The sequence below is a fragment of the Pseudopipra pipra genome, chromosome Z (genome assembly GCF_036250125.1).
Source record: "Pseudopipra pipra isolate bDixPip1 chromosome Z, bDixPip1.hap1, whole genome shotgun sequence".
Taxonomy (NCBI): domain Eukaryota; kingdom Metazoa; phylum Chordata; class Aves; order Passeriformes; family Pipridae; genus Pseudopipra; species Pseudopipra pipra.
Window position 1 is genome coordinate 9,777,530 of NC_087581.1, and position 14,872 is coordinate 9,792,401.

General features: G+C 65.3%; 3 protein-coding genes across 4 annotated transcripts; all 3 read left to right on the plus strand.

Annotated features, from left to right (window-relative positions):
* Positions 1-1,075: 1,075 nt before the first annotated feature.
* On the plus strand, positions 1,076-6,023 carry TAF1C (TATA-box binding protein associated factor, RNA polymerase I subunit C). The gene is made up of 12 exons (XM_064642218.1): positions 1,076-1,100; positions 1,404-2,286; positions 2,385-2,730; positions 2,823-2,918; positions 3,001-3,071; positions 3,158-3,405; positions 3,488-3,598; positions 3,697-3,820; positions 4,373-4,444; positions 4,562-4,697; positions 4,812-4,940; positions 5,797-6,023. The coding sequence occupies exons 1-12, from the start codon at positions 1,076-1,078 to the stop codon at positions 5,887-5,889; spliced, it is 2,334 nt and encodes a 777-aa protein (XP_064498288.1). The 3' UTR covers positions 5,890-6,023.
* A 1,194-nt stretch (positions 6,024-7,217) lies between these two features.
* Positions 7,218-8,768, plus strand: HINT2 (histidine triad nucleotide binding protein 2). Of its 2 annotated transcripts, none has more exons than XM_064643020.1 (5): positions 7,218-7,302; positions 8,027-8,179; positions 8,270-8,374; positions 8,452-8,524; positions 8,622-8,768. In XM_064643020.1, the coding sequence occupies exons 1-5, from the start codon at positions 7,249-7,251 to the stop codon at positions 8,711-8,713; spliced, it is 477 nt and encodes a 158-aa protein (XP_064499090.1). In that variant the 5' UTR covers positions 7,218-7,248; the 3' UTR covers positions 8,714-8,768. The 2 variants fall into 2 exon arrangements, with proteins under 2 accessions (XP_064499090.1, XP_064499091.1); XM_064643021.1 differs by having other exon boundaries at positions 7,234-7,275.
* Positions 8,769-11,961: 3,193 nt separating this feature from the next.
* SPAG8 (sperm associated antigen 8) lies at positions 11,962-14,554 on the plus strand. The gene is made up of 7 exons (XM_064643136.1): positions 11,962-12,077; positions 12,516-12,927; positions 13,574-13,745; positions 13,837-13,882; positions 13,990-14,104; positions 14,230-14,292; positions 14,376-14,554. Exons 1-7 carry the CDS (start codon positions 11,974-11,976, stop codon positions 14,508-14,510), a joined length of 1,047 nt encoding a protein of 348 aa, XP_064499206.1. The 5' UTR covers positions 11,962-11,973; the 3' UTR covers positions 14,511-14,554.
* The last annotated feature ends 318 nt before the right edge of the window (positions 14,555-14,872 follow it).

The following is a 14,872-nucleotide window of genomic DNA, read 5'->3' on the forward strand; positions in this document are numbered from 1 at the left end:
CGCCACGCCCACTCCCAGCAACGCCCCCCCCGCCGGTCCCCCCAACCCGGGATGGACCCGGCGCTGACCGGGACTCCGTGGGGACAGAGGCGCGGGCGGGAAGGGAGATGGGAGGGTGGGTAACACAGGGCTGGGGACGTGGGGCTGGGAGAGAGGTATGGGTCCGGAACGGGGGCGCGGGACGGGCTGGGGACAGGGACAAGGGTATACACTGGGAACAGATGTATGGGGCTGAGGGATGGGGATTTGGGACTGTGAACAGGGATATAGGCTGGGGACAGGGACATGGGGCTGGGGACAAGGATATAGGCTGGGAACAGAGATACAGGGCTGAGGCAGAAGGACTTGGGGCTGTGGAGAGGGATATAGGCTGAGGACTGCAGACAGGGATACAAGTTGATGACAGGGACAATGACTGGGGTCAGGACGTGGGGCTGCAGGCAGGGATATAGGCTGGCAGAGAGAGACATGGGGCTGGAACCAAGAAATGGGCTGGGAATGGGGTTACAGGCCACAGGGACATGGGCCAGGGAAGCCCAGGACAGGCCCACACCCAGAGGGGTGGTGGAGAGGGGCATAGGGCTGAGGGCATACACTGGGGCTGGGGGAGACAGGGGTACCTGTGGGGGCTGCTTAAGGGGGTCCAATGTTTTTCTAACAATGGTTGTCATCTTCTTACAGGAAATTATAACATTTATCTTACAGAGGAGGTGTTCCAGAGGGGGGGTCGGGGCACCACATGCTAGGATGAGGGCATCCTGACTGGAAACGATCTCATCACACTTCCCCAAACTCCCATGACATCATCCCCAGACTACCCTGACATCACCACCCTCCTTGGCCAGGATGGAGACAGCAAGTTACTCATGGGAATGCTCCTCTCCCATCCCATACTCCCCACAGAACATCCTCCAGGAGCTGCCCTTTCACCTCACACAAAACATTCAGGGCCGTCCCGTGGCCCCACAATCCACACCCCACGGGCACAAAGCGCCAGGGCCAGGGCAGCCACGGAGAGCCAGGAGGTGGACCCGCAGTGGTCCCTCTGCTCTCCTGGAGGCAAGTGGGAAGCACAATGCCCGTGCCCTGCTTGTGTCCCGGTGGGTTCCACTTCCAATGGCTCCCCAATGCTGGTCCTGGTCCAGCCGTGTCCCATCGTTCCCCCCGCCCGACTCCATCCTGTTCCCGTCCTGGTCCCACCGCTCCCCCCGCCCTGTCCCTGTCCCACCGCTCCCTCCGTCCCATTCTAGACTCGATCCCGTCCCATTCCCACCCCGATCCTGTCCCCTTCCCGTCACGGTCCCACCGCATCCCCCGTCCCGTTCCCATCCCAGTCCTGTCCCATTCTTATCCCTCTTCCCCCGTCCCGTTCCCGTCCCGGTCCTGTCCCGTTCCCATCCCAGTCTTGTCCCGTTCCCATCCCGGTCCTGTCCCATTCCTGTCCCTCTATCCCCGTCGCGTTCCCATCCCGGGAACTATCCTATCCTGTTCCCATCCTGTCCTATTCCCATCTCGGTCCCGTCCCGTTCTCACCCCGGTCCCGTCCCGTTCCCGTCACGTTCCCACCGCTCCCTCCGTCCTGTTCCAGTCCTGGTCCTGTCCCGTTCCCGTCCCTGTCTCACCGCTCTACCCGTCCCGTTCCCAACCCAGTCCTGTCCCATTCCCATCCCGGTTTTGTCCCGTTGTCATCTCGGTCCTGTCCCATTCCCGTCCCTCTCCTCCCGTCCCGTTCCCCTCCTCGTCCTGTCCCGTTCCCATCTCAGTTTTGTCCCGTTTTCATCTCGGTCCTGTCCCATTCCCGTCCCTCTCCCCCGTCCCGTTCCCATCCTGGTCCTGTCCTGTTCTCATCTCGGTCTTGTCCCGTTCCCATCCTGGTCCCGTCCCATTCCCATCCCGGTCCTGTCCCGCTCCCATCCCGGTCCCATCCCATTCCCGTCCTTCTCCCCCCGCCCGTGGCGCGTTTCCTCCTCCTAGCCGCCAGGGGGCGCTCCGCCCCGCGCCGCCGTGCCGCGGGCGGCGCTCCGGCCCCGCTTTGTTGCCGGGAGCTGATTGGTGCGTGGCGGCGGTGACGCCATTCCCGGTGGCCGCGCTGTGCTTGCGGGTCCCGTGGGATCTTCGGGACCCCCGGCCCCGCTCCTCTCCCGAGCCATGGAGTTCCCCGCCGTTCTCTTCCCGTCCTACTTCGGCGCCGGCCCGCCGCGGGAAGAGGGCGGCCCGGCGCCGGCCGCTGGCTGGGGCGAGCACGGCCAGGTGCTGGAGGGCAGCCCCGGCCCCAGCCGCCGCCAGGTGAGGCCCTGCCCGGGCCGCGGGGGTTCGGCGCGACCGAGGGAGCCCGGCGCGACGCGCGGGGACCGTTCTGACTCTCCTCTTTCCCCCTCCCGCAGGCGCAGTCGGCGTTCGTGCCCCGCCGAGGCGGGAAGGACGAAACTTGGAACCCCGCCGAGGCCGCGGCCATGCCGGTGCTGCCGCCCAGCGCCGGTGAGAGCCGCGGGAGCAGCGGGGGATGCTGCGCGGCGGCCCTTCGGGGCGCATCCCGTCCCGCCTCCACCCGTGCCCGGGGGTGCTGAGCGTTGTCCCGGTGCTCGTGTCCCGGTGCCAGGCGGCCCCTGCCCTCTCCCCACAGGCCGCTGGATCCCGTCGCCCACTCCTCAGGACATCCTATACCGCAACAGTGTGTGCAGGAAGCTCCGGCCAGGCAGGTCTGGAGCCACCCTGGACTTCGCCAAGCAGGTGGGACTGGGGGCGCCGTGTCCTGCCACGGACCTTGGAGGGGAGTGTGGGATCTCTGCACAGCCCAACTTATCCCTGTCCTTCCTGCACAGCTGGGCCATTTCTTTGTGGATCATCCAGAGGATGCGTTCGGCTCCATGGGGCGCCTGCTGCACAAGAACTTCTACCTGGGCAACTCCAGCCTGAAGGTCAGTGTCAGTCCCAGGGGGAACAGTGCTGTCGCCCACCATTCCTCCTGCAGCCCCAACCTCTGCCCGCTCCTCCCCGCAGAGGCCGGCCCGGAGCAGCACCATCCGGATGACGGCCCTGATGGAGGACATTGACCGCCTGGAGGCCCGGCGGTGAGTGTGTCCCCATGTCTCCTGCCCTGCACAGCTCTGAGGAGGGCTCCTCTGTCCCCTCACCTGATGCTGTCTGTGCCTTGCAGCGGCTGCCACCGGCAGCACTTGGCCTCCCGCCTGCGCTGGTTCTCCCACCTGTGCCGTGACTGGCTCTTTGAGGTGCCACTGGGGCTGCTGGCGGACTGCCTGCACGAGGAGCTGCTGCTGCAGTGGTCTGACCTGCTCTTCAATGACAGCCTCACAGGGGGGGCACTGGCCTGGCTGCCCCCCGGTGACACAGGGTCATGTACTGGCTGCCTGGTGTACCCCGGAGGGCAGGCCATGAACCACCTCTGTATCCTTTCCATGGGGTGTCCCTGGGGAGGGGAGGGAAGGGAAGGGTGGTCATGTTGTACTGCCCTTAGCTGGCATCTCAGTTTTCCAGGACATGGTGCTGGAGGAGCTGCCCCGTGCCCGAGGCTCCCCGGCACAGTTTGAACTCAGCGGGCGCATCTGGCAGGTGGCTGCAGCCCGAGTGGATGGGGAAGGTGAGCGAGCCCTGGGACAGGCAGGACTTGGGGTGAAGGGGTGGCAGGGAGCCCCCGGGATGCTGCCAGCTCATGTGCCACCTCCTTCTGCCTGACAGATTTCATTGGAGTCCGCTCGGACTATCACTGCGGAGTTTGGAGGGTGCCAGGCAGGACAGGGACAGCTCCCACCCCACTGCAGGTCATCCGTACGGATGTGCCTGCCTCCTGCCTCACTGTCAGGTATGTGCTGCAGGACAGGGCTTTGCTGGTGCTGCCCTGCTCCCTGTGGGGGTGATGCCGTGCCAGGTTTTTAATGAGCGTCCAAAGGAGGGCAGTGAAGATGGTGAAGGGCCTTGAGGGTATGCCACATGAGGAGCTGTGGGGCTGAGGGCACTTGGTTCTGTTCAGCCTGGAGAAGAGGAAACTGAGGAGAGACCTCATCGCAGTTACAACTTCCTCATGAGGAGAAGAAGAGGGGCAGGCACTCATCTCTCCTCTGTGGTGACCAGTGACAGAACCCAAGGGAATGGCCTGAAGTTGTGTCAGGGCAGGTTTAGTTTTCATATTAGAGTAAGGTTCTTCTCCCAGAGGGTGGTTGGGCACTGAAACAGGCTCCCCAGGGAAGTGGTCACAGCACCAAGCCTGACAGAGTTCAAGAAGCGTTTGGATGATACTCTCAGGCACATGGTGTAACCCTTGGGGATGGTCCTGTGCAGGGCCAGGAGTTGGACTTTGATGATCCTTGTGGGCTCCTTCCAACTCATCATATTCTGTGATTCTGTGATCCTGCAGCCCTCACCTTCCTGGGGAGCTGGCAGTCTGCACTCAGAGTGGGACCGTCTACCTCTGGAGCGTCGAGACAGGGTGAGATGAGGCACTCAGGGCTGGCTGGGAGCTCATGCAGACAACAGTCTCAGGGGGCGGGGAGCCCAAGTGAGAGGGGCAGCCCTTCCCTTTGCTGACGCTGCCATCTCCCCGCAGGCTGCAGCAGCTCCGCCATGACCCCCAGACCATGTTTTTTCGAGACCATTCACCCTGGCGCTGGAGCGACTTCACTGCCCACCCACGGGTGCTGAACTGTGCTGACCGCACCGGCCTGCAGTGCCTGGATGCCCGGGTGAGGCTGGGCCTGGGAGGGTGGGCCTGAGAGGGTGGGCACGGGGCTGGGGGCAGGCAGGGGAGAGAGTTCCCCAGCCCAAAGTGCTGACTGCACCCTGCTGTGCTGCTGCAGGCCCCCAAGAAATGCCACTTCGACTTGTTCAAGGTGGGCGAGGAAGCTGGCTGCCAGCAGGGTGAGCGCGTGGTGCTGCCCATGTACCTGGGCAGGGCTCACCCCTCACAGTACCTTGTCACCACCCAGGTGAGTCCCACCAGAGCTGGCAGCTGGGAGAGACACCCAGCACAGCTGGCTCTCCCAATGCCTGTGGGGCAGGGGGGTCGCTTTTGGGGTGTGCCCCTGCTCAGCTGTGCCCTCTGCCCCAGTTCTCCATGTATGTGCTGGATGAGCGGTTGCCACTGGTGCCTGTGCTGAAGTGGGCACACATGATGAAGGCCCCCCCACTCTTTGCCCACCTGATGCCAGGGGATCCTGGGAGGACCCATAAGGTGCTGCTCGGCGCATCCCGCACCCAGGAACTGTTGCTGCTGCAATACCGGGGTGAGAGATGGAGCTCCAGGGGTGCTGCAGGGCTTGGCTTCTCTGTGCCTGTGTCCCAGCCTCCTCACTGCTGGGACCAGCTGCTGCCCTGGCATCAGTGCTCACTGCCCGGTTTTTGGGGTGTGTTTCCTCAGGGGGCAGCCAGTCGGCCTGCCAGCTGGCAGGGGCTCCACAGAAGCTACACAGCATCGCTGGGTGCCTGCAGCACCTGCCCACCCAACTCCCACACCGCCACCACCTGCTCCAGCAGCGCCTCGGAGCCCCGGCTGCAGGTGAGTGTCCCACACTGCCCTGGGGTGCAGGTCTTGGCAGTGGAGAAGGTGGAATGGAGGGTGCAGTGTAGCCCTTGTCATGGCCTGGCTGGAGGGTGGCTGACAAAGTGAAAGCAAAGCCCCAAACAACCCTGTGCAAGAGATTAATGACCTAGAAAATGATGTGCAGGTCAGGATCCGGCAGTAAGTGCCCACTGAGGAGTGGAGGCAACCCCAATTGCTGGCCAGGCCCCTGCAGGAACTGCGGGACTGGAACCCTGGTGAAAATGTCTTTCCTGCCTCTGCAGGGCTGGCCGCCGTGCTGCAAGAGGATGGGACTTGTGAGACCATGCTGGTTTTCCAGCTCTCCGAGGCTGGGGATGTCTTCTGCCAGAGGCTGACCCACGAGGCAGTGCGTCCCCCTGCACCCACCTTGAGGGATGAGGCCACAACAGCCCCTGGCTCTTCCCCTCTCTTCGAGGCTCCAGCCAGCAGCCCACTGGGCTTGGGCAGTGAGGAGGAAGAGCAAACGTTCTACTTGTCCAACCTGGAGGTGATTATCAACGAGGAGGAGGAGGAAGAGGAGAACACAGGCACACCAGCACCTCCAGAGGAAGCTGAACTGCCCCAGGAGCCCTGTGCCAGCCCCCAGCCCACCCCAGCGGTGCCCAGCCCAGCTGCAGCCCTGCAGTACCACCGCTGGTTGAGGGCTCTTTTCAGAGGCTGCAGGGAGCCCCCCCAGCGCTCCTTGCCCCCCAGCCTCAGCCAGAGGCGCCTCTTCACCCGCAAAGAGCTGGAGGGGCCAATGGGTCCCACTGCCCTGCAGAGGCAAGTGCGGCAGCGGCTGCGCCAGGTCATGTGGGAAGGGGGCCACATCCAGCGCTGGGAGCCCATGTCCCTCCAGGCCCCTGCCCTGCCACAGCCCCTGGAGCCAGAGGAGGGTCCGGACCTCCTGAGCACCCGTCTGACAGCAGCCTGGTCCGGGGACTGGGAGCGGTGGTGGGAGGACAGGACTAGCTTCAGTGTGGCACAGAGACAGCGGGCTCTGCGGGAGCGGCGGCGGCGGCAGAAACGAGCACGGAGCCGGCGCAGTCTCTCGGCCAGTTTTACCTCCTCCCTCACCTACCAGTCGGAGCTGTCCGAGCTCAGCGATGGAGGACCCCTACTGCTTTCCCCCAGCCGCCCACACGTTCTCTCCCAGGAGAGCTCCCCCCTAGCAAGCAGCCCCCTACCCGGCAGCCCCCCGGCCTCGCCGGCACCCGACGAAGCGCTGCTGTCCTCGCAGAGCCTGCGCTGCCGCGGCATCCCCAAGGAGCGCCGGAAGACGCTGCGGGACTACCTGTCGGTGTGGGCCGAGGGGCCCCCTGAGCCACCAGAGCTCCCTGGCAGCCAGGCCAGCCAGCTCTGCATCCCCTCCTCCCAGAGCCAGCTCTCTTCTGCCTCGCAGACCCGCCGCAAGCGCCCACGCATGGGCTTCTGAACAGCAATAAACCCGCCGGGCACAGCCTCCCACCCGGGCTCCTTAACTGCGTGGTCACAACACCCACCCGTACAGGGAGGGGAGGTCGGGCGGCATCCCCGCGGTCAGGACTCCCCCCAGGGAGGAAGTGACCCTGTCCACGTTCAAAGGGCCCCCGCCGGGACTCTGCGACGCGGGGGTCGCCTTCGTGTCACGCGTGGGCGCGGGCGGGTGCGGGCGCTTTAAGGGGCGTGGGGCGGGACCGGGATATGAGTGACGGGGGAGGGCGGGAGCGGCGGCCATGGCGGCGGTGCTGGCGCGGGGCCTGGTGCGGGGCGCGCTGCGAGTGGGGCAGGTGGGCGCGGGGGAGGAGGGACACATCGGGGTGGGAGAAACAGCGGGGTGGGCTGGGAGGACAGGGGCACCGGGCCGGGCCCCCGCCAAGCGCGACGCTCGCCGCTGCTCCCGCCCTCGGGCAAGGTCCGCGGCGGGCGTGAGCGCCGACCCGCGCACCCCCACGGCACGGAACGGGGCCTCGGGTCACCGTGCGCACCCACCCCCGACCCGGCCTGCACCCCCGTGGGCAGAGCCCCCCCGTCAGCTCCGTGGGCACAGACCCCCGTCACTCCCGTGGACACAGCCCCCCATTATCCCCATATGCGTTACCTCCGTGTGCACCTCGCTGTCAACCCCTGTGCATCCCCCGGTCGTACCCGAGCAGCAACCCCATGTGCAGCCCTCAGGACCCCTATACGTATCCCATCGGTCCCCACGTGCACCCCCACCACATCCCCCTCACACCCTCCATGACCCCCCATGCATTAGTCCAATCACTCTCATGTGCATTCCCCCATCACGCGCCCCACCACCCCCACATGCATCGCCCCCATATCCCGGCGTGCAGTCGCGCATGTGTTCCCCTTTCACTCCCAGCCGTGTCCCCCATCACCCCATGTGCGTCCCTCCTTCCATCACTCTCGCATGCATGTCCCCTCCCTGTGCTCCTGCCCGCCCTGGCCTCGCTGTCCCCGTCCCCGCTCGGGGACAGGCCCTAAGCTCTGTGTGCCCTCCCGGCCCAGCGGTGCGTGTCGGCGCCCAGCGGGAGGGATGGGGAGGTGAGCAAGGCACAGCGGGCAGCGGCGGCCGGCGAGGAGGCGGGTGGGCAGCCCACCATCTTCAGCAAGATCATCGACCGCACCATCCCTGCCACCATCCTCTATGAAGATGACAAGGTAGTGGGGACAAGGTAGCAGGGCATGTGTCCCCACCGGGGGAAGGGGCAGCACCCACAGGTGTGGGGCTCACCCTGTGCCCCCTGGCAGTGCCTGGTCTTCCGTGATGTGGCCCCCCAAGCCCCTGTCCACTTCCTGGTGATCCCCAAGCGCCCCATCCCCCGGATCAGCCGTGTGGGTCCCCAAGACACCGAGGTGAGTCTAGGGGAGTCCCTGGGACATTGGCAGTAGTGGTCACTGAGTGCTGACCCTCCTGCTCTCCTCTCCTGCAGCTCCTGGGGCACTTGCTGGTGGTGGCAGCACGCACAGCACAGGCAGAGGGGCTGGCTGACGGCTACCGCCTCGGTGAGTTGGTGTCCCCTGCAGTGCCATGGGGCAGGACCCTCCCTGGTGGTCCTGGGCACGCAAGGGGGTGGCCTGACTCCTGTCCCTCTCCTGACAGTGATCAATGATGGGAAGCACGGTGCCCAGTCCGTCTACCACCTGCACCTCCATGTCCTGGGGGGGCGGCAGATGGGCTGGCCCCCTGGCTGACCCCCCACTGCCCACCACCCCCCAATAAAGCATCTCCTTGGTGGTGGCTTCAGTGGCTCTGTGTCCAGGTGGCTTTTTTAGGTGTGGGGGTTTCTTAGGGGTGGGGGTGCCTGGCCTGGGCAGGGCTGGCCTCTGGTGTCGCAGCAGTGGGGAGTTGCTACCCTGTTTTTTGCAGAGGGTCTGGGCTCCCCACATGCCAACCTGCCCATGCCAGAGATGCTCTGGAGCCCCATGGTTGAAGCAAAAGGAATTTGAGGGAGTGCCCACATGTCACTGGGAAAAGGCCCACCCTGGTGCTGGGCTGGGGGGAGCAGGCTGTGTGCCACAAGGGTGCCCCCAAACTGGGGAACATCCCAGGATTGTCAGCAGCACACCATGCTCAGTGCTACCTGCCCAGACCCACTGCCACCACACAGTGCCTGCACCCCTGAATGCCCTCACCCTGCCTCAGTGTGCCCCCCAAGCACCACTGTGTTCCTGCCAGAGCTCCACACTGGGCACTGATGCTTCTCTGCTCTGCAAAAGCAGCTAATTGCATTTAATTGATCTAAAAGCGATAACTGCACATGTACTCACTCCTCCTTACCCTAGAGGGACCTCACTGTGAGCTCCCAGGGGGTTCATAGCCCTGAGCAGAGCGCAGGGCAGAACAGGCTGAGTGGTGGGCGGGCCTGCTGCCCCCTCCACGTACACATAGCCCTGTACCCCCCCTGCACCGCCTGTGTGTGCACTGCAGTGGAAAACTCACTGCACTGCACACCCCAGGCTCCCCTACACGCAAAACACCGCCAGCACTGTACACGCACACGTGTTTACACCCCTTGGCCGCAGTCTCGTGCCTGCACGTGTCCACATCCACCCGGCGAGGGGAGCGCACGCGGGGGCTCCGCGCATGCGGCCGCCCGCTCCCTGCTGCGTGCCTCCCGCTCCCGCTGCTCCGTGGCTGGGCGCCGGGGCTATATTTAGTGGCGGGGGCCGGTGCTGGCGCGGTGCATGGCCCACCTGGCACCACCGCCAGGGCTGGCTGGGCCCCCGCCAGCCGCTGTGCAGGGGACCGCAGCCCGCCAGGGAGAATGGTGGCTCTGTTCATCCCCCGGCTCGGTGGCGCTGGCGGCAGGGGCCCCTCGGGAGCCGCGTGGGGCTGTGGCAGAGCCTAGTTCGCTTCCCACACATACACACCCAGAATAGCATGGGGAATGTTTTTGGGGTGTAAATGAGCCTTAAAAATGTTGATGGGTAGTGCTTCCTGCCTCCGAGGCTCAGCGCAGGATGGGGTCACACTCTTGGACGAAGGATAACTGCCTCAGGGATGGGTACCCCAAATCGGGGCTGGGTATCACTGGGGAGGTGGGGACTCCGAAGAGGGGCCAGGGATCCCCCGTACATTATTCCCCAGGGCTCATGTGGAGCAGCCCTCCAGGGAATGCTGTGCTGGGCTGAGGGCGTGTGCTGGCACGCGAGGTCAGGGGCTGGACGCCTGCCATAGTGTTTCTTCCTGTGCCAGGTTTATTTTGTCAGTCCCCGAGCAGCTGCGGGGCAAGACAGTGGTCACAGCCCCATGGGGCTGAGGGGGGGAGGGCAGAGGGGATGAGGGCCAACGGCTGTTTTGGTTCTTCAGCTGAGGAGGATCACAAATGACGCAAGTTCCCAAAAGAGCTGGGCAGGGGGGCTGCGGGGGATGTGTCAGCCGGCAAGAGGCAGCCAGATGTGCTCCAGCAGCTCCTGGGCTGCTGCCCCACGGTGATGCTGTCAGGTCACAGCCCCACAGAGATGCCCCACTGGCCACCCCAGGATTTGGTCTGCCCCACAGTGAATGCACCCCCCCGGGCTGGAATCGCTAGGGTTCCTGTCCTGCACTGTACTGTGGTGCTGTTAGTGTCTCTTCAGTGTCCTCCAGGCACCTCCCTGCCTGGCCAGGCTTTTGGCAAGCCCACATGTGTCTGGTGGGGAACCTGGGGATGCTCCTGGGAAGAGCACCCAGGGTGCAAGGTGGGACAGGGAGCCCAAGCTGCCATTCCTTCAGTACGAGCTGAAGTACGGGTGCACCGCAGGGGCCAGTGCTGGGCCCGCGGCTGAGCGTGGGGGCAGAACCATCAGTATTCACCCTAGAACCCTCACAGCGACCCCCCAGCCCTCGGGGACATCCTGGCACTCCTCTTCAGCGGCAGCAGGGCTGGTGTTGCCCCAGCATGGGGGAGGCACGAGATGAGTTCGGGCCATGCCTCCTGCCTCTCCTGATCGCTGCAGCTGCACAGCAGATGGGCTCGGAGGAGCCCCTGCCTGGCGTGGGGCCGAGCGCCCGCAGGGAGGAGCCGGTCCCCGGTGGGGGGCCCCCACAGGGCCGGCCGAGGCCAGAGGGGCCAGGCACATTCCCAGCCAGGAAAAACAGAGGCCCCAGCGCCGAGCCCGCGGTGCCCCGCCGGCGCACACCGCAGAGCGCTGCAATAACAGCCCTCGCCGCCCGCTATCAAAGGGCCCTTCTTCTGCTCGGTCCCCGCAGGGATGGGGCCGGGGGCCCAGCGAGGGCTCGCGGCGAGGGGAGGCAGCTGCTCCACGCCGGCTGCACCCAGCCAGGCGCCGGGCACGTCCGGCCCCGTCACCCTGGGCCAGTTGGGGGTCCCTGGGGCGGGCGGGCGTGTGTGGGGGCTGGGGGTCGCTTGGGTCAAGCCGTGGGCAGCAGCGTGTCCCCAGGAGCCCTGGGCACGTCTCTCCTGCCGCCACAGTGGGGCTGAGCTGGTCCTGCCCAGGCACAGTGCTCCCCTGTCCAGGGCACCGGGACAGACTGGGGGAGGACATGGATTCCAGGGATGGGGACAGACTGAGCCTCGCAGTGCGACCACGGCCGTGCTTCTGCGCCCCCCACTCCCCTGCACCCCTGTGCCCCACACGCTCCCCGCCCCCCCAGCACCCCCTTATCTCTGCATCCTTGGACCCCGGTGCCCCCGCACCCCCGTCCACCTGCACCGCCGCATGGCATCTCCCCCCATTCCTAACCCCCCTGCGCCCCCGTGACCCCACACCGCCGGCTCCCATCACCCCTGCATCCCCGACCCCTGCACTTCCATCCTCCCGCACCCTCATCCCTCCTCACCCCCATCTCCCTGCACCATCTCCCCACACCTCCTTGCCCTCCCCCTCCCCCGCACCCCATCCCTGACCACGCCCACTTCCCCATGACCACGCCCCCTCTCCAATCCGACCCCGCCTCTTGGCCCCACCCATAACGGGCTCTGGCCGCGCCCCTTCCGTGCTCTCCGCCAATGGGAGGCGCGCACGCGGCCGCCGCGCGTCGTCTCCATGGAGAGATGCGCATTCCAGCCCCCCGCGCACGCGCCATGGAGCCGGGAGCCGGCAGCCCCTGGGGGTGCGGCCGGGAGGGGGACCGGGGGGCACTGAGACCCCTCAGGGTGACCCCCGAGGGGGAGAGCTGGGGGGCACGGCCTGTGGGGCATTAGGGGGGAGCAGGGGGGGGATAAGGGAGGAGGGTGGTGGATATGAGGGGCAGAGCCCCGGGCTGGAGACAGCGGGAAGGATATTGCTGCAGGAGGTCAAGCGGGCAGAAGGGAGCTGTGGAGGGGGAGACCCCTCCGGAGCGCAGACCCAGCAGCAGGCGTTGCTTCTGTCCCCCAAACGGAGGGAAATCCCTCCTTGTCCCTTGTCCCAGTGTGGGGGTGACACTGCAGGGGACCCCGGGTCCTTCGCCTCAGGACCCCGTGCTGGTGGGGGCTGGGGATGTGGTGGGCAAGGAGGGGCTGAAGGATGTGCCCCGCTGCCTTTCCTCAGGGTTTGCTCTCATCTCCAGGGTAGCTCTTACGGGCCATGTGGGTCCCACATGCCCTGGGGAGAGGTCACCATGCCTGGGCAGGGTCCAGGGTGGTATCCGCCGGCCTGATATGCCCATGGAGAAGCTTCCATGCCATGAGGAGCCACTGACAGCCACCGCCAAGAGGCTCCAGGAGATGTCGGACATAGCCGAGGTGCCGGAGATGCCCACTGAGCCGCCTGCCGAGGCTCTGCCACACGTGCCCAGCCCTGAGCCAGCCCGAGAGACTGGGAACGATCCCTCTGAGATCAAGCTGCCTCCCTGGCTTGGAAAGTGGGGAACGTGTCGCGAGGAGGTGCCGGTGGAGCCCCTCTCCCCACCAAAGCCAGCAGAGCAGCCCAGCCAGCCAGTGACCCAACGGGGCCGCCCGATCCGCACCTGGCTGGGGGAGGTAACTCCATCAGGGAAAATGGCCCTCAACCGGCCCTACCGTATCCCACATGCTGATTCTGTGATGCTCCCTGCTCCTGGGTAAACCCCTCTCTTTAGATAGCCACCCTTGGCTGAGCCAGGACTTCCCAGATGACCTTGAGCCCAGTGGGTAGAAAGGGGATGAAATTCGATAGCACAAAAGGCACGGGAAGGCATGTGGGGAGTGACAGTGAGGCTTTGGGAGGGAAGCCACGATCTTGCTGCTGGCGGGCAGGAGTTCCATGTCACAGCTGATCACAGAGATATGGGGCAAGCAAGGCTTGGGGGGCACCTGATGGGTCAAAATGTGCCACAGTCTGGGGACCCCATGGTTTGTTCAAGTGTCATAAGAGAGCTTGCCCAGTGTAGGGGCAGTCCGGGCACCCCTCAGCTTGGGACAGCCATACAAGGTCAGCAGACCTCCACCAGGCAGGAGAGGTCAGCCCTGCCCAAGCTGCAGGTGTCCCTGCTCCAGCGTTCCCAGGGAGCTGGCTGGAAGGACTGTGACCCCTTTTTGCAGCTTGTGCCTCTGGCGCTATCAAAAGCCTAAAAGCCAGGAGCAGGCATGGGGGGCACTGCGGGGTGGGTTCCCACCCCCTTCCACAGCCCCTACTGTCCATCTCTAGAAAGTCGTGGACCCCCTGAACTCTGGGCTGGGGCAGGAGCTAGGCAGTGAGGACTCCGCCCACCACCGCGGCTTCCACGGACTGCCACTCCATCAGTTCCTGTCCTCACTCACCGACAGCTCCACCACGGACACCTACCGCCCACCACACAGGGCCCTGCTGCTGCGGCAAGGTGAGACTGAGCCCCCCTCAGCCGTGTGCCCCCCAGAAAGGCACTGAGGGAATCTCAGCTGGGGGGGCTGATGGCACTTTCCCCTCTGCAGGGCTGCGGAAGGCCACACTGGCATCCATGCTCTACGAGAAATACAGGCAAGCCTGCACCCCTGCATGACACCCATCCTTGGGGCTGTGCCCTGGCAGAGGGGACATGGAGTGGGGGGTACCCCAGGGCTGAGGGGTGTTTGCTCTGACTGCAGTAAGGAGACAGAGGAGGAGATCCGTCCCCGCCCGCAGCCCATGGTGTCTGTCTCCACCACGCACCGGGACTACGCTGCCAGGGGCTTCCAGCCCACACCTCCATCCATCACTCAGGTACAGGCAGGAGACACCTCCCCCACCCCCCAGCTTGTGGCAGCTCCCAGGGAGGCTGCAAGGCTCCTGTGTCCCCCTGAGTGTGCTGTCCCTCCGGCCCACTGTCACTCTGCTTCCACTTGCAGCCCCACAACTACTTGACAGAGCAGCCAACCAGCTTCTGGCTGGAGCAAGCCCGTGGACTACCAGTAAGTCCCCCAGCACCTCACCCTACCAGCACCCCAGGGGTCTCAGCTGCTGACAGGGACCTCTCCCCTTCTCTCCTCTCCAGGGTGTCACTGCCCTCTTCAGCAGAAACATTCCCTTCAAGAGGAATGCAACCTTCTCCACTCCCATCACTGTGTACCTAGGGCCACCCCACCCCTGTGACCCATTGAGCAGTGAGCCCCAGACCTTCAAGGATTAAAAAGCAAGGGGACACGGATGGTCCCGGCCTCCTTGCCACCCCAAGGGTGTCTTCAGGCTGGATGTTTGGAGGGGGACCACAGTGTCCCTGGGATCTCAAATCCCGCAGGGCCATGCAGCAAGTGGGAAACCCTCCAGCCCCAGTGCAAGTCACTGTTGACCCAAAACATGCTGTGGCCCCAAGCCTCCCTCCTTGGGCATGAAGGGAGAGCCCTTGGCACAGCCTCGCCCACTGGGACATGTCCCCTCCCAGCACACGCAGCGGGCGACATGCAGCCGCCGCCGTCCCGGTCCCCAGGCACAGGTGTGTTCCAGTAAGAGGCGGCAGCAGGGCGGCCAGAGCATGAGCTCAGAGGAACGCAC